This window comes from Hydra vulgaris, chromosome 15 (assembly GCF_038396675.1).
Source record: "Hydra vulgaris chromosome 15, alternate assembly HydraT2T_AEP".
NCBI classification, from domain to species: domain Eukaryota; kingdom Metazoa; phylum Cnidaria; class Hydrozoa; order Anthoathecata; family Hydridae; genus Hydra; species Hydra vulgaris.
This window is the reverse complement of record NC_088934.1, coordinates 16,347,501-16,372,658: the sequence shown is the minus strand read 5'-3', so window position 1 is coordinate 16,372,658 and position 25,158 is coordinate 16,347,501. Positions and strand designations below refer to the sequence as shown.

The 25,158-nt window shown below is 29.3% G+C and overlaps 1 protein-coding gene across 4 annotated transcripts in view; it reads right to left on the bottom strand.

The window, feature by feature from the left end:
* Positions 1-6,052: 6,052 nt before the first annotated feature.
* Positions 6,053-25,158, bottom strand: part of LOC136092465 (E3 ubiquitin-protein ligase rnf213-alpha-like) — a 52,043-nt gene continuing 32,937 nt past the window's right edge. For 2 of the 4 annotated variants that reach the window (XM_065820730.1, XM_065820733.1), the window contains 9 exons: positions 23,755-23,846; positions 23,372-23,623; positions 21,321-21,471; positions 20,933-21,007; positions 19,451-19,908; positions 13,513-13,710; positions 10,423-10,512; positions 10,178-10,347; positions 6,053-6,506 (listed from right to left, as the gene is read on the bottom strand). In XM_065820730.1, the coding sequence (XP_065676802.1) occupies positions 6,359-6,506; positions 10,178-10,347; positions 10,423-10,512; positions 13,513-13,710; positions 19,451-19,908; positions 20,933-21,007; positions 21,321-21,471; positions 23,372-23,623; positions 23,755-23,846 (1,634 nt within the window). In that variant the 3' untranslated portion in view covers positions 6,053-6,358. The remainder of the gene's footprint in view (positions 6,507-10,177; positions 10,348-10,422; positions 10,513-13,512; positions 13,711-19,450; positions 19,909-20,932; positions 21,008-21,320; positions 21,472-23,371; positions 23,624-23,754; positions 23,847-25,158) is intronic. The other 2 variants (XM_065820731.1, XM_065820734.1) reach the window with 1 other exon arrangement.

The following is a 25,158-nucleotide window of genomic DNA, read 5'->3' as shown; positions in this document are numbered from 1 at the left end:
TCCTTAATGAAAAGGGGACGGGGACGATTATTAATTTTTGGAAAATTTTCCCACTTACCCCAAGCTTATTAGGACCCCCTCCCCCGCCTATTAATTTTTACATGTTGTCAGCAAAAAATTAAAAAAACTATAAATAAAAAAAAATTCAGTGAAAATTGGCCTTGAAATTTAAAAAATAATTTTTCAGTCATTGATAAAAACCACACGTCCCGGGAATCATGAGAAACTGTCACGGAAGACTCCGAAAAAATCCTTTGGAGGGAATGATCCTCACACATTACTGTTCTCAAAAATGCAAAAAATTGATCTTTTGTGAAAATAAAGTGTGCAATACCTACATATCTGTGCACGAGCATTTATCTGCTTCGGATCCCATTTTAAAGGTAAATTTTCCATAAAAATCTAATGATGACAAGGTGTTTCTTGACCAATAACTCATTTTCTTTTTAATTTTTAAATACATTTTCAATGTCAACTTTTGCTAGTCACCAATGACAGCCCTAATCATATGCATAAAAGTAGTGATTTTCTTTAGGTCTGCTTTGCGATCATGCCTAATTTAGTCAAGTCCCATGATGAATGCAGGAAAACAATTTGTTTTCTCTGCATGAGAAAGTGTGTCAGAGAGGTGACTGGCCACTTGATACAAGTTGTGCTAGAAACCCTTCCAACTCCTATTGATTTCATTGACTCAAGAGTGCCCAGAGGCAATTGTGACACATGTAGGCTTGCATTAGGGAAAAAAGCAAGGGGAGAGTCTGTCACCATTTCTCCTGTCTTTGACTTCTCCTCTGTCAGGATGAGACCAGTTACAAGAGAGCAAGCATGTGACTGTCTTATCTGTAAGATAGGGCGGATGAAGTTCCTTGAAAAGCATCCTCTGGACAACCCACTGTCTTCAAATTCAGCACAGCCCCAAGCAACACAGCGGAGGTGCTCAGACTGCCTTTCAATCATTGGAAGAGGGGTGCCTCACAACTGCAGCAATGCCTCCTTCAGTGAAAATATGACAGCACTTGCACTTGAAAACCCTAAGGTTGGAGAGCAAATTGCAGCATCTGTAGTTGCTGCCAAGGAAGCCTCTCCACATGGGACTGTGAAACTGGCTCAAGCCTCTGGTGGGCGCCCTTTGCGAGTGAAGAAAAGTAAAACTTATTGTTCTTAATAGGTACTGCTACATTATTTTCGTGGTTTAAATACTTAAGAGATTTTTGTAAATTAGTAATGAGAACTCCTCTGTGATCCTAGGTCCATCCAGTGCCAAAAATATCTTCCCTGAAGCTGATGTTTTGAGCGCTCGAGACTTAGTGCAACTTCAAGCCAACACCGGGCTGTCAAATCAATCTGTAAAGAAGCTAGTGTCCACACTTAACCACTTCTCTCAGGCTCGAGTCTTAGAGCCAAACATTCACGCAAAGTTTTCTGAGCTTGGCAAGAGCTTAGCAGAATACTTTACCCAATCTACAATTGAGATCACCACTGACAAAACAGAAAAAAGAAGTCAAATTGTTGTTTACTGTATCAAACTAGCAGAACTTCTTGATCAGCTGCTGCTCCAAAGGAAAATTTACTCAGAGCATGTCGTGAAGCTTAGCATTGATGGTGGAGGAGGCTTTCTCAAGATTAGCCTCGGAGTTCAAGAAGCTGAACAACCTGTAGACTAACAATCTCCCCCTCAAAAAAAGACTCTGGCTTCACAAGTGGCAAAAGACACAAGCGTCAAGCGCCAGCTTCTGGTTGCCATTGCTGAAGATGTTCCTGAAAACTACACCAACATTCAGAAGATCCTTGACTTAATCCATCCTGATGGAGTTGACTTTCTCCTCTCCTGCGACTTAAAACTGGCCAACATTGTATGTGGCATTCAGTCCCATTCCTGCTCACATCCCTGCACTTGGTGTGATGTTGAAGCAAAAAAACTCTCTCAAAAAGGGAACCTTTGGACGTTTGGGTCACTGCGACAGTGGTTTGATGCCTTTCAGGTAAAAATTACATTCCTTATTTACGTGGAAAATTTATAACAGTCTTAATTTTTGACTATTTCAGTTACCAATTCAAACAACAATAACTGTTTCTTGATACCAGATCTAACCTTTATTCTTTCATTAGTGTCAATTTAATAGAAAAATTGGAAAAATAAAATTGTTCTTGTGTTTCAGGCACATAGGCAAGATCCAAAACAAGCACAACTGTTCAAGAATGTCATTCACTCTTCGACAAACCAGACAGCTCTTTGGTCCTCATCTTCATAGCACCCATGGAGCTCCACCTACTCCTTGGTGTGGTCAATCACCTCTTTAAGGCCTTGAAAGAGGCTTGCCAAAGCATGATGATTGGCCAAGATCAATGCACATCAAGAGCCAGCCTTTCTATTGTGGCTAGTTTGCTGGCAATGAATGTCGTAAGCTTCTGAGGAATGTAGATGTGCTGAGGCAACTGGCTGAGCAGATACTTAAGTTACAACTTACCTTATGCTAATCTCTTCAGAAGTACATGGTATAGTGTTTTGTTTCTGTTTTTCTTTACTAAATTTGAGCATTTCTTTATACAGGATTGTGCCTTTAATATTTTTGGCATCATCAATACTCTTCAAAAGTTTGATGCTGTAGTGTCCTCCTGCTTTGGCAGCACCCTTGATCCTCACTTCGCTTCAAAGATTCAGGCCTTCAGAGCATCATACCTTTCTCTCCAAGGGGTCAGTGTCACCCCAAAAGTTCACGCAGTGTTCTTCCATGTGGAAGACTCTATTCTGTTGAAAAAAGAATCACTTGGCAAATACAGTGAGCAAGCCACTGAGGCACTGCATCACAGCTTCAATTATCATTGGGAAAGATACAAAAGGCTCAACAGCCATCCAGAGTATGCAAAGTGGCTCAAAACATGCATGGTTGACTTCAACAGCAAGAGTATCTAAAGTCATCAAGAGTTTATAATCTGTTTGGCTTAATTTAGGAATCCTTTTTAAAGATTATTGTGTACACATTCATCTTAGTATCCATATCTAAAGAGTGCTTGAGTAGAATTTGTTCAGATATGCTTTAAAAATGCAAAAATAGTCAGAGTTGTCATTTCATGATTTTAAGGAATAAATAAAAAAATTCAAACTGATTTTTTTTTCTCGGACGGTCACAAAAGATTTTATTTTTTGCATTTTTGAGAACAGTAATGTGTGAGGATCATTCCCTCCAAAGGATTTTTTCGGAGTCTTCCGTGACAGTTTCTCATGATTCCCGGGACGTGTGAAACAAAAACTTTCAGTGTAAACAGGCTTTAAAAATCGCCGGCAGGAAATCTCGATTTATTTCTCACCTCTCAGTATAAAACTTAAATCAGCATATTAAATCCTATTGAAATTATGATAAAACAGCTGTTTGAAAATGCACATATGACCGCAAGAATTAAATAGTTTTAAGCAAGTTTTGTAAAAAATATTAGTTCGGATTTATAAACTCAACTTTTTTATAAAAAATACTTACATTGTAACATAAAAAAATTCCCACCCCCACTTTTATTAACCCCTTTTTATTAGATCTTGACTAAAATTCTTTCCCCCTTTTTTTATATACCCATCCCCTTTGTATTAAGGACTAGAGAGTAATTTGAAGTTTTCATAAATTAGATATTTGCGTTCACTTTGCTGCCGAAGGTTCCGTGTCAAACACGCTCGAAGGGGAATTATTGTTATATATATATATATATATATATATATATATATATATATATATATATATAGATTTGAGACACAGCTTTCTTGAATAAAGTTCCGGAACAACACCAAGCTTTTTAAATTTTAGAAATCCAGTTTAACTTTAGTTTAAATTTCTGTAAAGTATTGTAATGACTTAACAGCTACCAACCCTGGGTTTCTAGAGTATAAGGAAACATATTTTTAGAGGATTTCAGTGATTCAATTGTGATTGCTAGTGGGGGGGGGGGGGGGCTAGGCAAGTTTAAGTTATGAGCTTATTTCAAAATTAAACGTTTGATGCTTTCCGTATTTTTTTAAAATAAAACAAATAACATAGAATTTTTTCTCCATAGATCATTTGACTTAAATTCATTCACTTTAAAATTTTCTATTTTTACTATTTTTTCACCCAAGTACCTCCTTAATATTGGAAGCACACCCAAAGCGGGCGCAATGGGGGTGTGACCCTCCCCCCAATAATTTTTTTTATTCATTTAGTCGGCAAATGTGACCCTTTTCGACAAGTCAGTCGATAAATGTCGACCCTTCAGACAAGTTAGTCGGTAAATTTAGACAGCCAGTCGGCAATTGTCAATAAGGCAGTCGCAAATTTTAAAAAACGAAGATTTTTTTTTTTTGCGGCAAAAGTTTTAATGGCACCCCTCCCTCCAGGTGACATCTGCTCGCGCCGACCTTGAGCACACAGTGGATGCCTAATGCTTCTAATTGATAAACCATTTAGCAAGTTATATCTACTCCTTAAGAAGTAGATAAATGTACTTTACTTTAAAGGTGCACTTTTAAAGCGAAGTACGTTGAAAGGCAGCTAAAACAAAAAAAAAAATTTGAATAAAAATAAATTTTCCCAATGCTTCCTCTTTCTACCTGGAACTGCTGTTCGCTCATTTTGCAGAAGTCTTGAGAAGGTTCTTGAATGTTTCTACAATTTAGATCGGAATTTACTTATAAATATTAATAGATTTATTGAGATTTATCACTTCAGTATGATCAATACTGGAGTGATAAATCATGGTATGGACCCTCCAGTCTTACATAGAAAAGTCTTGAGCAGCCGTGGCGCAGTGGTAGCGCACTTGCCTCAGAAACAAAAGACCTATGGTACAAACCCCACCTTTGGACAAGTTTTGCGACATCGGTTGGAAAAAAAGCGTGAATTTCCTATTAAATGCTCTTCCGCGGTGCTCCGTGATAAGACCGTAGAGACTTCTTGGGGCACCTAAAAATATAAAAAAAGAGCCTTAAACTCACCTAAAAGGCCTCAAGTAAGTTATCATGATTATTTCCTAGCTCTTGAATGATAGCAACTAAATGCATTCTTTACATATAACCTAGTGATGTACATTTTCCGGTAAAATTTGATTTAAAATTTACAGGTAAAATTTCCTTAGAAAAAAAATTTTTTTTCGAGAAAAATAAAAATAATAGAAAAATAATTTCAATATTTACCAGGCGGTAAATTTTGAAAATTTTACCTTCGCAACACTAATGTTACCTTCGCAACACTAATGTTACCTTCGCAACACTAATGTAACCTTCGCAACACTAATGTTACCTTCGTAACACTAATGTAACCAATAAACTATTGTTAGTTATTTTATACGCAAGTTTTAATTATAAACTTTTAAAACACACAATATACCGTCAAATCTTGCATATTTTGGTTATTGAGGTTCGATAATTAGCACCATTTGCTTAAGCGCAAATTTTTTTTTACTAAAAGGAATGAAATGTGCTATTTTTTTTGATAAATTTAGGCAATGAACTATTACTTAATACGCAAACTTTACTTAAGTCACGAAAAAAAAAAAAAGATATTCGAAAGGTCTTATATTAAATTGGGATATATGATTTTTTTACTCTCTGCTTTCATATATATCCATCAATAGGAAAATGTGAAAGCTACCATGGAATCTTTTAGCCTTTGAATTAGACTCATAACTAAACAAATAAAAAAAAATTATATTTAAAATCTTTTTCAAGATTTTACTCACGAAAATCTAAAATTAAAATTTTTTTGTCAAAAATCTTGTTAACAGTTACCAAATATATTTAAAATATGCCTTCAAATTAAATTTGAACTGTTTTTACCCATATCAATCTAAAAGAGTGACACTACAGCGACAATTTTGTAAACGAGTTGTCCGATGAATAAAATAGTCTCGGGAAAAGACGTATAAATTGGTGGATTTTTGAAAATTAACTTTTAGTGATATATAATTACATAATTTAATTAATTAATCAATAAGTCAAGCAATAGTTTTCTTTGGGTTTTTTTTGTGCCGTTTTTTATGGATTTTGACTCACTGCGCGCTGACACGTATTAAGCTTTAAAACGAATAAACATTGTAATTGCTAATTTTATTCAATTTATTTAAAAATAACAGAAAAGTTGTGTCCTAAGCAAGCACCTCGTGCACATGTTAAATGGTTCATTGATGACTGTAAAAATTACAAAAATTTTATTCACAAAGTTAAATATCTGTTTTTTAATTTTTCAAATTATTTAAAAATAACAAAAATGCCTTAAAATAAAAAAGATAAAATAATAAAATATAACAAAATAACTATATAAAAAAAAAGAAATAAAGTTTTTCAAAAAAAACTACCTATAAAATAGAAAAAAAATTAAAAAATACTGTCCAAAATATTCTAGTTGTCAAAATCTTTTGCGTGAGAAGCAACTATCTTCCAAAATAGATAAATATGATTTAATAAAAACTCATCACTAATAGGTTCTAAAGAAGTTGTTATTGTTGTTCCTTGATTATCTTTATACAATTGCAGAGCTTCACTTAACCTGAAAAAAATTTAAAACGATAAAACAAAAAGACAATTAAATAATAGAACACAATTAAACCTAAATAGGTAAACTAAGGTAAAAATCTAGTAAATGACCGATCTTTTTTTAAGGTTATAATGACTTAACAAATAAATAAAAATTTTTTTACAGGATGTTGATTTCAATACAATTTTAGATTAGGTGTTGGAGGAAGCAGGGCTGAATTTATGGGGGCTTAGAAAGGAGGAGAAAGATTGGAGGAGGGGGGGGGGGAAAGGAGAGTGTCTAACACCCCTTGAAAAATTTTATTCAAAAATTGGTCGGCAAATTTGGACACTGGAGCCGGCAAATTTTGATTTTTATTTGGCAGTCGGCAAATGTCAGCCAACGAGGATATTTTTATTTATTTTAAGTCCTTAGTTGCTAAAATTTTATTTTGACCTATAGTCGACAAAAACTCTTTTTTTCACCCTCCCTCCCTCCCTTTGAAATCTCTTCGCGACGGCCCTGAGAAGAAGTAGTGATTTCCAGTATATAGGCCAAATCATCTGTACTACAAACAATGCTTTCGAACAAGTTTGATTGCTCAAATTTAAATATTAAATTAAATTTTGCTTGTTAATGTAATACAAAAAGTGTCCAATAAGAATTATCTTGTGACAATAATATCCTCATATTTGGAGATATAACTTATAACTTAATATGATTACATTTATTGATGCAATAACCGCACTGTTTTAATTCTAAAAAAAATGTCTGATTATTTTTCAGAAGCAGTCACAAAAATTTGAGAATTTTTTGTGGGTTTTAAGATTATATGACAATAAATATGTCAACGATGGAATGAATGTATGTTATGTATACAATAAAGATGTCAACCATGGATGCTGGATAAATTTTGTGAAAATACTTAGGTCAGGCAATAAATCACGGTTTTCTGGCCCCAATACATTTAACTATATATTTTTTGTATGATAGAGTGTGAAAATTTGAAACAGAAATTTCACCCTGTTGAAAGTGATAATTACGAGTTACATTACGGTAAGTAAATTAAAAAAAAATTCAAGTTCGGTTGTTTAGATTATTATAAACTTATTTGTTGGTTATTAAAAAAAATTAATCCATAAAATGTATTATATCGTTACGATTATTTCACAATCGCTTAATCATTTTTTCATGTTGTGAGATACTGAAGAAAAAAAAATCACTAATTTTTCTCTTACATCTCAATAAAACAAACATTTAAAACTAATTTTCTAATTAATTTAAGATAATATCTTAAATAAATCAGAAACTTTTTTTAATTTGATGTATAAGAAAAAAAAATTTTTTATTTCTCATAACATAAAAAACGATTAATGCAATTGTGAAATGATCGGACGATGTTGGGAACGTAACATCCCTCCCCACCCCCCTCCCTCTCTTAATTCAAAGAAAATTTTTTTTTTTATTAAAACTTCGATTACATAAAAATATAAAGTAGATGCTAATTAAGAAAATTATCAGTTTGTTATTAAGTAAAAACAAAATAAAAATGTAAGAAACTTGTATTAAACACATCAGCCCTCGGAATTAGGAAAAACAATCGTTTTATCAGTTTAACATCAGGTTTAACATGAAATCGTTTGTTTAACATCATATCGTTTAACATCAGGTTGGCACAAAATTTAGAAACAGGATTTAACGTTAAACGTGCGAAATTTAAGCATAAAATTGACAGAAAAACAAGCAAGTTCGCAGACTTTTCTTCCAAACTTTCCTGTTTCAAAAATTTGAAAGTTTTTGGCGATTTTACTTTTTTATTTTATTTAGAATTAATAAAACTTTCGTTTTTCCGTTTTTATTTTAATTGATTTGTTTACAATTTAAATGAAAAGTGTGTATGTATCGAACATTCGTTTTGCCGTTTTGTATCATCATTTAATAAGGAATTAAGGAAAAACGTTCTTTTTTTTTGTATTATTTAAATTTAGAATTTAACTAAAATGTTCGTTTTTTCGTTTTTATTTTAATTATTTTATGTTAACTTTTTAATTAACTTGTTCAACTTTATGGTGTTGAGCTTTTAAATTAACTTGTTCAATTTTATGGTGTAGAGCTTTTAAATTAACTTGTTCAAAATTATTTTTATTTAAACTATTTTGTTTACAAACTATGTGATTCTTTACTCCATTTTTTATTTTAATTGTTTTGTTTACAATTTAAATAAAACGTTCGTTTTGCCATTTTAATTATCATTTTATTTTTGCAATATAAAATTTAGAATTTAATTAAAAACGGCCGTGGCGCAGTGGTTAGAGCTTAAATAAAACTTTTGTTTTTTTTTGTTTTTATTTATATCATTTTATTTAGAATTTAAATAAAAGTTTCGTTTTTAATTTATTTGAAATAGAAAATAAACTTAAGTTTTAAAATTTTGAGGTCGGTATAAAAATGCCGACCTCAGACACTTGTAAGGTGGGCAGTAGGTTGGCATTGCCGACTGCCGACCCTGATTCTGAGTGCTTGTACATTTAGTATTAAAATTATCATAGTAACAAATATTTCAAAAGGTATCTAAAGCTTTCCAAAGGGTTTAAAAAGAAACTTAAAAAGACCAGGTTTCTTTTCAAATTTAATATCCATCCTATTCATAACCTATTTCTGATCCACTCTTAACATACCCATAAGTTGGACTTTTCACAATTTCTATAAAAATTTTGAAAAAATTGTCTCAATGTTTACCAGATTCTGGGTAAGAAACTTATTCCAGAATCAAGATAAAATGGAAATTCAGAAAATCATATTTCCATTAAATCTTGCTAAGGTGGAGATTTGGAGCTTTGTTAACATTGACTTGACTGTTTTAAGAAATTCAGCACCCATACTAGACGTGGCAAAAAGCATACTAGACAATGTCTAGTATGACATGGTCTTTTTTTTTGTGGCAAAAAAGCAAGATTAGCAGCACAAAACAAAAAATGGCTTGAAGAATGATTACTACATCATTATCCAAAAACTGTCTCTTTAATTCGGACAGAAACTTGCTCAAAATGTTGCATGCACAGAGTCAGCTGGAATATAATTCCTAACGAATTGTTTTTAAATTTTGATCAAACTCCATCAACGTTTCATTTAAATGAATGGTAAGTTATAATGTTAGTCAAAAACTGTCTGAGATTTAGATGAAATGACTATAAGAGGGAGGATAACTCTTTCGAAGACTGCCAGTATTTCCTTCTGTGAAATTTCCAAAGGAAGCTTTTATTTATTTCAACAAAAGTGACCAGAATAAAAAATCAGACTTACTTAAACCAGTAAAAGAAGGCCATCAACTGTTACATATAAAAGATAAAAAAGAAATAGGCTTATTTATCAAAGAAAAAAAGGTTCTACAACCATCAAAATCAGAATCTAGTTATCCATTCAACAAAGGTGTTGACAAAAATTTATCATTATTTCAAACAAAAAAGGGTGTGAAAAAAGAGTGTGAAACAATTATGAATGGCTTAAAAGCAGACTCTGGAGAGACTCCAAAAACCTTGGTTAATAAACAATTTTCAACTGCATAAATGAAAAAAATAAATTTTGTAAAATTATTTGAAACATATTTAATTCAATGTACTAAACTAAAATACTTTTAATACTAAAAAAAGTGAAACTCAATTAAACAATAAAATAAAAAATATGAAAAATAAATGTTATCTTACATTAAAGAAATATCAGCTTCGTTTCTTAATGGCAGCTCCAAAACAATATATTCAGTGATTAGATTTATTAATTCTTTTCTATCAATGTGGTGCAACCTTTTTTTCATATTTTCAACCACTTCATTCTCAAGGTCCTCACTCAAAAAAATTTCTTTTACATGAAATGGAACCTAAGAAATAAAAAAATAACATTAGTTAAATACAATAAAAAACAGAAGAGATAAAAAATACTTATACTAAAGTACCTGTTTACTTGTGTATATTCTACATGCTTGTTCAACAGTCAACATGAGCCATGCAGAGTACAAGTGTGTCAATCGTATATAATCATGCATCTTAAAAATATCTTATATTGTTATACATATATGTTATATATAAATATATATATATATATATATATATATATATATATATATATATATATATATATTCTATATATATGCTATATATATATATATATATATACATATATATATATATATGTTATATATATGCTATATATACATGCTATATATATATATATATATATATATATATATATATATATATATATATATATATATATATATATATATATTTATATATATATATATATATATATATATATATATATATATATATATATATGTATATATATATATATATATATATATATATATATATATATATATATATATATATATATATATATATAAACATTAGGTTTCCCAAAAATAAAAAAGACTATACCTTCAAATACTTGGGATTTGGTAGAGCAAGAAAATACCCATATATAATGGTTCATCTAGTAGACAATTGCGAGATGTATATTTTAACAATTTTTTCCATATTCTTATTACTTTTGCTTTTGTAATAATTGTTATGAAAAAAGCATAGTTGTTAAAATCATACAGAAAGATTTATTACATAAGCTTAAAAATGTTTATAAATTTCTGTAATAGATTTATTCAAAAGTGCAAAAGTGTTCACAAGATCAAATGTTAATTTGTTTTTAAAATAGAATGTTTAAAAACAAAAATAAAGCAAGGTGCAAAGAGAAAATACAACTACTCTATTAGTCCTAGAAGAACAGTTTACCTCTTTAAATATCCTATAAACAAATTGCCAACAAACCAACTGTTTTCTGTGGGAAATGTGTTGAGATATTACCTATTCTTAAAAAAGCTTTAGATTCAGGCTGTCAAAGTTTCAAATTGTGTGTTCAAAAAACGTCTTGGATTAGAATTTGTGTGTTTTGAAGGATTTTGTGTTAATCATTTTGCGATCAATTGTGTTGTTGCCAAAGTTATTTCTGTATGGATCAAAGCAGGTTTCGGAGATTATATTCAGGAAGGAGTTCAAGTTAGGTAATTAGCAACCTTTAAAATAATGAATATTTTTTTTGTTAACTTAATAAGAGTAACTAATAACTATTTAGAAGTAGTTGAAAATGAATAAGAATTCTTAAAAGACTAGATGAAGGAAAGGAAAATGTTCATTGAGGAAAAAGATGTTGCAGCTTACAGAGCTAGAATTAAACTTGTTTAAACTAGAATAGAGGAGACTCAGATTTCTAACTTTAGAAAAAAAAATACAAAAAGAGATTCATAGAGTTCAAGGAAGCTAGAATAGTAGTATAAATTATAAAATAATATAAAAGGATAGTGAAAATTTATATGGATTTGAAACAACTAACTGCAACTTTGATGATGAATTTGACCAAAAAACTTATGAAAAAAAAAGGTAATTGTGAACTACTACATTATTAAAAATAATTTTTATTTATAATCAAGTATTTATTTTATTTTCAGAACAACTTTAATTTCAATAGAGGCATATTAACTCCACAAAAACTTTTAATAAAAACAATATTTATTAAACGCTTTTAGATTAAAAAAAAAAGAAATTTTAAAGGGCTTCTAACTTTTAGTTTAGTGTCAAAATATAGAATTAAACTTTCATCTTTTAGTAAATCAATTATTTGCTTTCATAGAAGGTAATATTAAAGTAAAATAACTGTAGATATAATAATATAATTTTAAAGAAATAAACATCTCTTGTTCTTTTGTTCACAGAAAACGGTTTCAGGCAATTCAGGCAACAGGGGACTTTCTAAGAAAGCAAATAATTGGTTTACTAAAAGGTAAAAGACTAGTTCACATTTTGACACTAAACTAGATAAAGAAATTTCAGAAGACCTTCAAATATATGTTGTTTATGACAGATTGGGTGTAACTATAATTTACACTCAGTTATCCAGATTTTTTAAAAAAAATCTTAGTCTTCAAGAGCACCCAAAAATGACCTTGATGTTTTCAGGACAAGTTTTAAAATATATAAGCAATATGATGATCAGTTAGGACAGTTTTTAACAAAGAGTATAAAAGAACACTCTTGTTTTTTATACTTTAGCTTGTTGCATTAGCAACTGGAGAACATGATGTTGAAAACAATAAAAAAAAAAAGATGATTAATAACCTACTTCCTATTTCCTATGCCTACATTCCATATGGGATATCCTTAATATATTCCAGTTCTTGATTCAGAAGAAACACTATCTCTTCTGGTTGGTCCAGAATCTTTGAGATCCAGAATCTCCAGAAATTATTGGAATTTCAAAAAGCGAAGTTAAACAATTGGTTTACAGTGGATTAAAATCTTGAGAGAATATTGAAAGTTTTCGTAATTTATTTGTTAAATATCTCTCTACTACTAACATCTGCACTGAAAGAAACATCAAGCTTAATCTAGACTACATGAAGGCATCTACAAATGAAGATCAGAGGCAAAATATAATGCCTGTTGCAAAAGATCATAGTATAAAAATTACAAGTAAAAATGCAGAAGGTCAAATTACAAAATTTTGTACTTTATAACTGTTTTCTTATGCTTTTAATTTAATAAAATGAAAATTTTATTATTGTGATTTTCTCTCTGTAATGGTTGTGTGTTTCATTATTTAAGTTAGGGTTTTTTATATTTATTGAAGGAAAATTATCTCAGTAATATGAGCATAAAACCATAAAAAAAATACAAATCTCTCTGAATTTCTAATTACACATCTAGCAAAGTTGCTAACTTTGAATCAAAATTTTTTATATATTTTTAATATTTCTTTATAGACAAAATCACATAGTTTGGAGGGTATAGTCTCTTGGCTTTTAAATTGTCATCATTTTTTGGAACACCCTAATGTATACACACAGATATATATACATACATATATATATATATATATATATATATATATATATATATATATATATATATAATATAAGTAATAACTTCAAAATCAACTGAATAATATAACTTAAAATATACACCTAAATAAAAAAATAATATAAAATAATACAAACTTTTCCGCTAACTATGTATTCCTGTGCATTCATGCGAAGAATATTGGTTAGATAATCTCTTAAATACATGTTACAATCACCACTTGTAGATGTTATTATACCAATAACTGTTTCAACAGCTCGCAAAGCAACAGATACATCTGCTATATCAATCATTTCATCTAACATTCTTTTTTGTTCCGAGTAAGGAATAAAAGTCTATAAAAAAGTTTTACAAAAAAAATAATAATAAAAATGAGAATATAAATAAAAATGATATTATATACATATAATATAACAATAAAAACAATAAAAATTGGCAAAAACAATTTTACTGCAATCATTATACTGCAGTCAGAAAGAACTTACATTAAACTTATCCTAATATCAGAAGAAAAAAGAAACTAATGAGATAAAAAGAAATTGGAAAAGTTCAAAGGAACTGGAGAGATAGTAAGAAACTGAAGAGATAAAAAGAAAACTAAACCATTGTGTCAACTTTAGGTGCGATGTTCTACACACAGTTGTGAGTAGAGTATAAAAACTTGTGATGTCACAGTTGTATGTACACACAGTTGTGTGTTGATGTCACAGTTGTGTATAAATGTCACAGTTGTGTGTAGATTGTAAAAAGAAGAGTTGTTTCACCAACAGTATAACAGTATTTTGTAATTCGCCAATTTTACCTTTAAAATAATTTGATGAACTTCAGTAAATATTAACTTTTTATAAAGTTTTAATAACACCAACAAATCTGAATCTGTCTCTAAAGTTAGAAAGTAAAGCCAAGTTAAAAACTATATGCCAAAAATGATGAATTAGTAAAAAATGATGAATAAATTAAGAAAAAGCAGTCAAAAGAGGTTTAACCTAAACCTCAAAATCAGATTTAATTATATAAGTAATAATTCTCCACATGATTTTCAGTGATTACAAAATTAGCACTTCATACCACATTGTTGCTGCATTTAAATTAGCAGCCAAAGCTCTTTTTTAAAAAAAGATTTAACTCTTCTCATAGCTGAAGAAATTTTTAAGTTTCTAGCATAATAAAAAAAAAAAAAATAATAATAATAATAGTTAATGCTGTTGAGATTAAGTGCAACATCTATTACAGCTGGTATACATTAATTAACAAATAAGTTAATTCAGTTTCTAAATAATAAAGCGTTAATAATAAGCTTTCTTGATTTCTCTTGTTTTTATTGCTTTCAAGTCGACTGACTGCAAGTTTGATTTGAAGCTGTTAACTATAATATATTGAATGACTTCTCCTGGTAGACTATTCTATTCCTCAACAACTCTGCTGAAAAAATATTGCCTTCAAATTTCTAACATTATAATAATACCCACACATACACACACATATATATATATATATATATACAGTCTTGGCCATAAGTTTGGAACCGATGAATTTTTTTCTCATAGGAACGTTTCTATGACGCGTACGGCATTTAACTGCTGCAGCATCGTGTTTATGCAGCATCAGTTGCATAGTTAAATGCCTTCGCGACTTCTTAATCGTTGCAAAACGTGAATCGTGTAACTTTACACTGCAGCAGAGCATCGTGAACAATATGACCCTCATTAAGCTGCATTATACACTGTTCAATGCCTAAACTATCGTTCCCTTGAACTAATGTTTACCTGAACTAATATTCGGTTGAACTAATGTTGAAATATACTTACTTATATTAACAAACTATACATTATATTTTAATCAATTAATTAGCTGATTTACATATATATTAACTGCATATCAGTGCGAAAGGTAAGGCTTAACTTCTTATAAGTATAAAATTAATTAATTTATCCTTTTATTGTTATATAAGAAGTAAAAATATGCAAATAAATCGCTTTATTTGTATAAATGTTTGCAAATTATCATTCAATAATATATACTATTCATAAAAATAGATCTATTAATTTATAATTATTTATATTATTAGCAGTAAGTATTCTACATTAACATGTACAGTGCATAAAATGACTAGAAGTATTGAATTGTCGAAGGAGAAAAGGGCACAGATGATGATCCTACACCAGCAGAATTATTCTCACAGTAAAATAGCTGGTATACTGCACATATCTAAGACTGCTGTCACCAAAGGCATTGCAAGAGCAAAGCAGATGGGCACTCTGGAATCCAGAAAGAGGTCTGGACGACCTCGCATAACTTCTGCCACAACGGATCGGGTGATACATCGGCTTGCTGCTGCAAATCCAACATGGTCATCTCTCCAGATAGCAGTAAATTCATCACTTCCTGCCAGTACAAGAACAATCAGAAGACGCCTTTTGAAGGAATTCAAGCTGCCATCATGTCGTCCAGCAAAGAAAGCCATGTTAAGTAAAAAGAATATCTGTGACCGCTTGACATTCTGTCGCAAGTACAAAGACTGGACTGCACAAGACTGGAAAAAAACTATGTTTTCAGATGAGTCAACTTTTTCTCAGTTTGCCTCATATATCAGACATGTCAGGAGACCTGCAAAACAAAGATACAACATCAGGTATGTTGTTCCCACTGTGAAGCAGGCGCCTACCGTTATGGTGTGGGCAAGTTTCTCGGCATCAGGTCGAGGTGGCATATGGTTCATGCCAAAGAATACAACCATCAATGCTCAAGTTTACCTTGGGATATTAAAGGAAAAGTTGAACACTCACATGAACATTCTGAAATGTAAGGTATTTCAGCATGATGGTGCACCCTGCCACAGAGCAGCAGTTGTAACCAACTGGCTAAGACAGAAACATATCGAAGTCTTGGGTCCATGGCCTGGCTCAAGTCCTGACCTAAACCCAATAGAAAACATGTGGACAATGATTAAGCAGAAGGTTGCTGCCACAAATCCAACATCAGAGAAGTCTCTGATTGATGCCATCAAGCGTGTATGGACAACTGCCATAACCCCAGAATACTGTGCGAAATTGTCCGATTCAATGCCAGCGAGAATAGCAGCAGTACTGGGTGCCAAAGGACATTATTCAAAATACTGATACCATTTTTTACATGACAGAATATTTACTTGTATATAATATTTAAAATAAAAATGATTTCAAAAGTTTTTGTTGATATTTTGGGTATAAAAAGTGTAATTATATCAAAAAACCTAATGGGTTCCAAACTTATGGCCAAGACTGTATATATATATATATATATATATATATATATATATATATATATATATATATATATATATATATATATATATATATAGATACATACATACATACATATATGTATATATATATATATATATATATATATATATATATATATACATATATACGTACAAACACACACACACACACACACACACACACACACACACACACACACACACACACACACATATATATATACATGTATATATATATATACATATAGAGAGAGAAAGTGAGATAAAAATCAGTTGTCAGCACAGATGTCACAAATGCATTCAGCAGCATATGAATCTGTACTTGAGCATGTCTTGTGAACCCAAAGGTAACACACAGAGCACATAAACCACTTTTCTTCCCGATTGGACTCACCAAACAGTTCTCAGCAGTATATGCATGCTGCTTCTTGCTGGCTTTTATTGGTTAATGAAAACTTTTTAAGGTTTTTAGGTTTTTTTTGTCTCACGTTTTCTTTTAATAACCTTATCTTTTACAGAATAGACTTTTTTTGGTGAAATTTTTGTAAGTATTTTCTTTTCTGGCACTTTCTTTGCAGTTTTTGTCTGTATCTTCCTTTCTTCTGCTACTTTGTTACTTGCAATCTTGTCTTTCTTCGGTGTATCTATTAAAATGCGAGTCCTTTCTTTTTTGGGGTCAATTTTTTTTGAAACTCGTGGTTTCGAAACGTCCAATATTGGAGAATGCTTTCAAATTGTTCAAAAATTTTATGTGGGGTTTTTGTTACATCTGCTGGTGGAGTTTTGAGAAGTCCTTGAGTTAATGGTCCAATCAAAATTTATATAAAAAATCGCAAATATTGTTATTATTATTACCAGTAGCCAAGACAGGAAGTTCTTGACTGATAGTAGCTAAAGCAGGAACTTCAAACTGTACAATAGTCATTGCTGGTTATAGGCAGTCTGTAACTTTTGAAGGCATATATTCAACATCCAAAAAAGTATTGCGATTAAACGGACAGATTCTGCTGACTTTAAACAGTATAAATAGTATTCCCAGAAGTGCTCACAGCACAACACACTGTCACTAATTTTACTCACTCAGCCGATGTGACAGCTCCAATTTGCTTCACTCTCTTTCTGGCAACAATCTTTTTTGTGGCTTTTGTTTTTCTTTTCTGGTTTTCTTTTTAGAAACGAAGAAAACCATTCTGCACCAGCACGCTCGTTGAAATAGGAATTTTGTATTTAGTTTTTTTTGCTTAATTGCGAACAAACTTCTCTTTCATAGTAAAATGGAAAATTAAAATTCTTCTTCCATAGTAAAAACATTTTTGTTGTTGTGGTACCCCACAGTTAAACTGGCATCCTTTGACTTTGATGCAGTATTTTCTGAGTGTCACATGAGGAATGCCATAGTCTGCTGCAACTCCTCAGCACTTCTCTCCATTTTCAACTACTCTTTTGACAGCAGCAAACATCATATCATTTGATGTTATACCTTTTGCTGGTGTCTAACTACATAAAAATAACTTATTAATGCCAATAACTCTTTCACTACTGCAGTTTTACAAAATTTCTTATAGCCATGACTGCAAATAGTTTTCCAAAAAAATTAGAATCATATATTGAAAAAATAATTTAAGTTTAAACAACAAACCTCTTTGAAAAACTAAATAAAAGAAGTTTTAAAATGTTTAAGTTTTAAACGCACAACATTTTAAACAGATTTTTAAAGAGTTGAAAACCATTTTTTTAAGAATTCAATTGATATTAAAAAGCCGCAACCAACGGTTTGTGTTCAAAATAAAAAAGAACAAACCGCTGTCAACGACGTGTGGTAGAAAGATTTAAATAAATGAAAACACATGCTAAATATTAAGATCCATGATTTAAAGACTAATTTAGTATGCCAGTATGAATAACTATAAAATAAGAAAAATATTCTATGAGCGATAATAGAATATAATTGATGCCTTAAAACAAAAACGTTCTAACAAACCCCAGTCACAACATTTCAACAAACCCCTATTTAACCAGTGCATTCTTAAACAATTTAATTAAGGTATCCCATGCACAAAACCCTATAAAAAGCACATTAAAAGAAAGCCCCCAAAAAATTATTATATTTTATCCAACAACAAAATAGTATGTATTTTAATTCTTGAAACCTTGGTTTCTTGTTTGTAATAATAAACTGCTCAATAGTCAGCGTAAAAGTTCAATGTTTCGACTAACCTCGTATTCTGACTAACCCAATGTTCTGATTAACCCGAGTTTCCTCTACATGTTTACTTATTTTTTTTATTTCTGAAAAACTTAAAAAGTGAAAAGTATCATATTTTATTGCTTGATATATATCCAATTAAACATTTTAAATATCGAATACTCTTGTCACTAGTCTTACAAATGCACATAAAATGCAACAGGTTAGGAATAAAAAAGGCATAAAAAAGAAAAAATTAAATGAAAAGTATGAAAAAAATAAAAAAGAATAAATTTAAATTCACTATTATATTTATCATATTTAATTAAAATTATCATATTTTGTTGCTTGATGTATATCCAATTCAAAATTTTAAAGTGGAATACATTAGTCTTTCTAACTACATAAAATGCCACAAGTAGAAGCAAAAAAATAGTGTGTTAAATACAGCCATCAAAATGTGTTGTTTGTTTCGGTTCGTGATCTATAATTCTGAAGCTTTCCACAAATAAATCAATACAATAAAACTGATAATAGGTCAAAATTTGATACTCATTGATACCTATATGTTTATAGAATAGAAAAAAAAAATTTGCTTGGTAAATATCATTTATTTAAAATTGCATACCTGTTGAATAGAACTCCTCAATAAAGGAAAGTTTAAACTTTTGATATCACCTCTGTAAAAGAATGGTATTATCTCTCTGTCAATCAATGCTTTACCAAAAATGACATTTTCATAAAGACGTCTTTGAATTGTTTCTAAGTTATGCTCAATTTTTGGAGCTTTTCCAATACCAAGAGAATAATCACAGTTCAAAAGCACTAATGGAAGAAGATCACGTTTCTGTTCATAACTTATTATGTCTGTTTCTTTTAACTGTAATATAGGAACATGTTGAAAAACATATGCAGGGTTCATCATATGACACTCTTCCAAAAATTCATTTTGCTGGAAAGCAAGAAAATCAATAAGCATCGAAGCACACAACCCATGATCAGAACGCGCAGCAATAAAGTATGCTAAACTACACTTGTTGTCAAGTTTAATCAAAGGTAAATTTGGTTCCAATCTTTTCTCTCTCTCTAATAACAAAAAAAAAAAGATAAACAAATTAATAGAAAAAAATCAAATATAAAACTACAAAAAGGAATCATGTTGAATGAAAAGAGCAAGATAAATCTTGTAAGAAAAGAAAATTCATACTAAAATCATTGAGTATGAAAAATTTTAATTTTGTATGCAATTGAGAGCTAAAAACTAATGAAAAAAAGTAGCATAGAAAAAAATGATTAAAAGAATTACAACAATATGAAGCAAAAATTTATTGCCAAAGAAGCAAAGTTATACTTTTTAATAATACTTTAGTTAAGAATGTGAAGGTATTATTTCATTCATAAAAGTAAACCTGCCAAAAAAATTAATGAACAGATAGTTTTAAGCATATTGCATTACTTGGTGCCAAAAGAATCTAAAACTGTGTCTAATCCCATGGTCTATGGTTTTTCTCTTTTTTGTTTCACCTTACCAGAATCAAGACCTTACCAGGCCTAAACCAACACGAGACCGTGATAACAAACTATATTTAATGGAATGCCAAAACTATTAAAATAAACTGACTTGATAAAAATAAGGATCTTTTATTAAATAGCATACCTTTATAACAGTGAAAAATAAAAAAATAAAAACTCAAAAATCCATTTGCCCATTTTGGATTCAAAACAACAACATTAAATTAATTGCACCACACAATTGTACCACATAACTGCACCACACAATTGTACCACACAATGTTTCTTTAATTTTTTGCTATTACAAGTTAATTTTATGTTTTGATAGGAGATGGAGAAGTAATAAAAAAAAGAAAAACTTTAAATTCATTAACTTAAATATAAAAACCTATAAAAAAAGTGAAATATCAAAGTTTTGTTCAATTATGGTTTTAAATGTACACAGTATCATACTTTGAATATGTCATTGATATATATGCTATTTAAACAAAATTAATCTTCTAAATTGATTATATATGCTATTTAAGCAAAATTGAACTTCTAGGTAAAAAGCAAAAATCTACATCCATTTAAGAAACCTGTTTAAAGTTGAACTAACCTGTAAAAAGGCCACGAGCATGGTTCCATGTTTTAATGAAGCATTTGATAAGTTTGTCAACTTTTTTTCCTATTCCTAAATTTAAAATAAAACTAAATACAAAACCAAAAGCAAAAAGTAACAATTAATATTTTATAATTTAAATTTTTTCAATATACTATGTATAATTTAAATTTACACTACTATCTTGCCTTCACTTAGTACCTAGTACTTAGTACCTAGTAAATAGTATTTAGTACCTAGTACTCGGTGCTTTGTATTAGAAAGTAATTATTACTACTTACATGCATTAATACTTAGTGTGTTTAAAGTGATTTACCATACACTGTGTAATACAAAATAAAAATCATTTAATTCTTCAATTACTAGTACTAAAATTTAATGATACCTGGTTTACTTGCATTAATATCTGATAACAACTGATCAACTGTTTTATCAACAGCAGTTTTTTTGTCAAGTTTGTAGTTAAATTCATGTTGCAAAATTTTTTGAAGCTCTAATATAAGTGGCAATTCTTTTATCATGCTAAGTACTGATTCCTTAAATTAAAAGTTAATATTTTATACATATAAAGTAAATTCATTATTTAAGCTCTTCCATTTTTATATAAATAAAACAAGACTATGTACTATAGATTTATAAATGGTAAACAGCTGTGTTAAGTTGGCGTGTTAATTGGTTGTGTCAAGTTGATGTGTTAGGGAAACAAAAAAGTAAAAATATTTAGTTAAAACAACTTGGTTGCAAACAATTCCAAACAATTTATTTTTGTCATATAAAAAATCAATCTTTAACCAAAAGTTGAGGGAAATTTAAAGCTTTGAAACATTGTTGTTCAAAATGTTGAAAACTAAAACACTTATAACATTTTGATGATCAATTCTTATTTAACCTTAAATCAAAGATTTTACTTAATAGAGAGATTTTATGTGACACTTATTTTCATAAAGATTTTACTCAAATAACACAAGTTATTAAATATATATTAAGTATTGAAGTATAACTGATTTGATTTCGTGATAATGTTGAATTAATTTCGCTCTATTGTTAAAATCAATCTATAAAATCTTTTTACTGGAAAAAAACAATTTTTGGTCTAGGAAATCACTCAAACGCAGCTAAACTGTTACATAATTGGTGTGGCAAAATCTCACAATTTATCTTGTTACTCTCTGATCAATTGAAAAATTTAGAACAAAATGAGACACAAAATTTGCGTGAAATTAGCAAATCTTCTAGTACTAGCAATCTCTATAAAATCTTTCTACCGTTGATGTATCTGAAGTCAGATATTTTTTTCTGTAAAGCAAAATCAACTTTGTCTATTGAATGTAAAAATATATTTTTTTGATTTTGAAATATTTCTTTTTTTCCATTCATTCTGAAAAAATACAAAAGTTTTTTGCATGCGTGTTAATTAAACATATCAAAAAGTGTTTTCTGTAATGTTAAAAATTGTTAAAGTTTTCAAAAAAAATTGAAATTGAAGTAGAGCATTTAGAAATTTGAAAACTTACATATATATAAAAAAAATACAAATTGCTTAATTAATTTAATCAAACTTTATTATTTTAAATAAAATCAATATAGTTATTTAATAAGCTAATAATCTAAATTCTATAAAAATACATTTTAATGGGGTTTAATTAATAATTCCTCTGTTTTAATATCTGTCTACCAGATATTATGCATTTTATTTGATAATGTAACTATTATATGAGTCAGGAAAGCAGGATAAAATGACAGGAGAAAATGTAAAATGGTGCATAAATGAAAGGGGGCATAAGAAAAAAAAGGCAAGTCGTATAAATATTTTTTGCAAATTTTTATAAGTAGTTTATCTTAATCTTAAATCTAAAATTTTTTTTAACGCAATCCTACAAATTTTTTTAACATAATCCTACAACTTTTTAACATAATCCTACAAACTGTTTAATGTAATCTTACAACTTTTCAAGTCATCTTTCAACTATTTCCTTGCTCTTCAACTATATACTTTGTTTTTAGTACTCCTAACTTAATAGCGGTTGCTTGCAGGCTTGTTGGGAGTGAGTTATAATTTCACAAATTTGAGAACTTTTTGGTGATAGGGATTTTGATAATCAAAATATAAACTTTTGGATTCAAAATGTGATTAGTTATTAACATTTAAAACTAATTCAAAATCATGGAATCGACAACATTTTTGAAAGTAACACAAAAACTCATAATAACACATAAAAATTTAACAAACAAAATTTAACAAATAACACATAAAAAATTAAATAATTAGCTAATTTATTATGCAAAAAAAAAGGAAAAAATTGCATTTTGTCAAAAATCATAAAAATACTTTTTACAGATTTTTACATTTTTAAATTTCTTTTGACAATTAAAGGTAAACTTAATCTTAAACATTTAAAACCTTAATCTAAAACTAAAAGCGTAAACATTAAGCACCTGTTCTAAAAACTTCACAAGAATCGATATGTTTTTAGTACCACCACCTGCTACTTTCAGTTGAACTGCAACTTTTAGACTTTCAACCGATACTGATTGTCTGTAAAGCCAAAATTGCGGACTCATTACTGTAATATTTGACAAATCTAATTCTGCATCTAGTTCAAATATTTTCCTCATCAATGAAGAGTCATTTATACAATGGTCTGCCATCAAAAATTTATTAAATTGTAAAAGCTCTTCATCCAATGACTGAAATAAATAGTTTATAAAGATCATATTTTATATAATATTTATAACATATTTATATAATAATATAGTTAAAGCCAAAGAGAATAAAATAATAATGAGAAAGTATCAATTAAACAGAATAAAAGAATTACATTGAAAAAAGGTTGAATAAATTTTCGATCAAAAGCATTTTCATATTGATTTCTGATTTGCACACTTGTTAAATCAATCATCATTATGTTGTCTGAATATAAAATATTATTTATGATAAAAAAAGTTTATATATATACATAATTTAAAAAAATGAGTTCAGCTCCCAGAGGCCAGAAGGCCATTATAGTCAAGAAGTCAACAAATTTTATTTATTCTTGTTTGTTATTATAACCCACTTTTTATGTTATGGTCACTCTTGACCAGTTAAATCTAAAGCTGACAAACAAGTTGAGAGCAATAATTCTAGAAAATTAGTGGGTATGAAGTCATCTATTTGAAAGTTAGACAACTTATTTTATTGATGACACAAGAGTTTAAACAAGTTAACTAATTATATTATTTTTGACATCTTATAACTAAATATTTTCTTTTCTTTTACTGCTTTAATGATACAATTACTGCTTTAATGACACAATAACTGTTTGTCATGCTTAACTTAAAAAATAACTTTAAAAAACAATATTTTTAAAACTGAAAATTTTTAAATAGTAACTTGAATTATATCTAATTTCAATCAGAGTCACTCAGAGTACATCAAAGCAGTAAATTATTAGAATCCTAAAATAAAAAAAACGTATCAGTATTAATCCTTTGTGGACTGAACAAAAATTAGCTATCTGAACACGAGATATCAAGTTATGACCATTATATGTCATTATAAAATATGAAGTCAATTTTTTCAAGCATCACTTAAACATTAATTAAAGATTTTCACTGCAAATACTAGTCTTTTTTTTTGTGTGATAAATTTTAAAACAATTATTAGGGTGCAATCCTGGTTGTGATGGAGAAAATCAAACCGCACTTATTTGGTTTTTATATACTTGCGAAAATGGAGTCTACCATTGAATAACACCAGGGACTTGTTTACATTCAAATACTGTCCTGGATTATAAACTTTTCTGCAACAATCTCTGACCATGTTCAAGAAGGATCTAACCTTATGCAGTCAGTCTTATGCAGGATTATTAGGATCATTGTTAGGGTTATTGTTGTTGTAAAAATTTGTGAATAATTTTAAATTGGCTTTGATTTATAGTTTTGGAGAATATTGGTGTCCAATAAAGCTCATCAGTCAACCGGTACATATTTAAATTAGGCTTGTGAACAATACCCATCAATATCATTAGTCCTAAAAATGTTTTAACTCAACAACTGATATAGGATTCCAATTCTTAATATAAAAGTTTATTGCTTTGTCTGGATTATCTTTCAGAAAATCTCTTACAATATTTTTTGGAACAAAATCTACAAAATCTTCTTCTTCATATTCTATAATGCTCTCAGAGTCATTATTTATTATTATCAGGATCTTCATCATTTTCTGCATCACTGCTATTAAA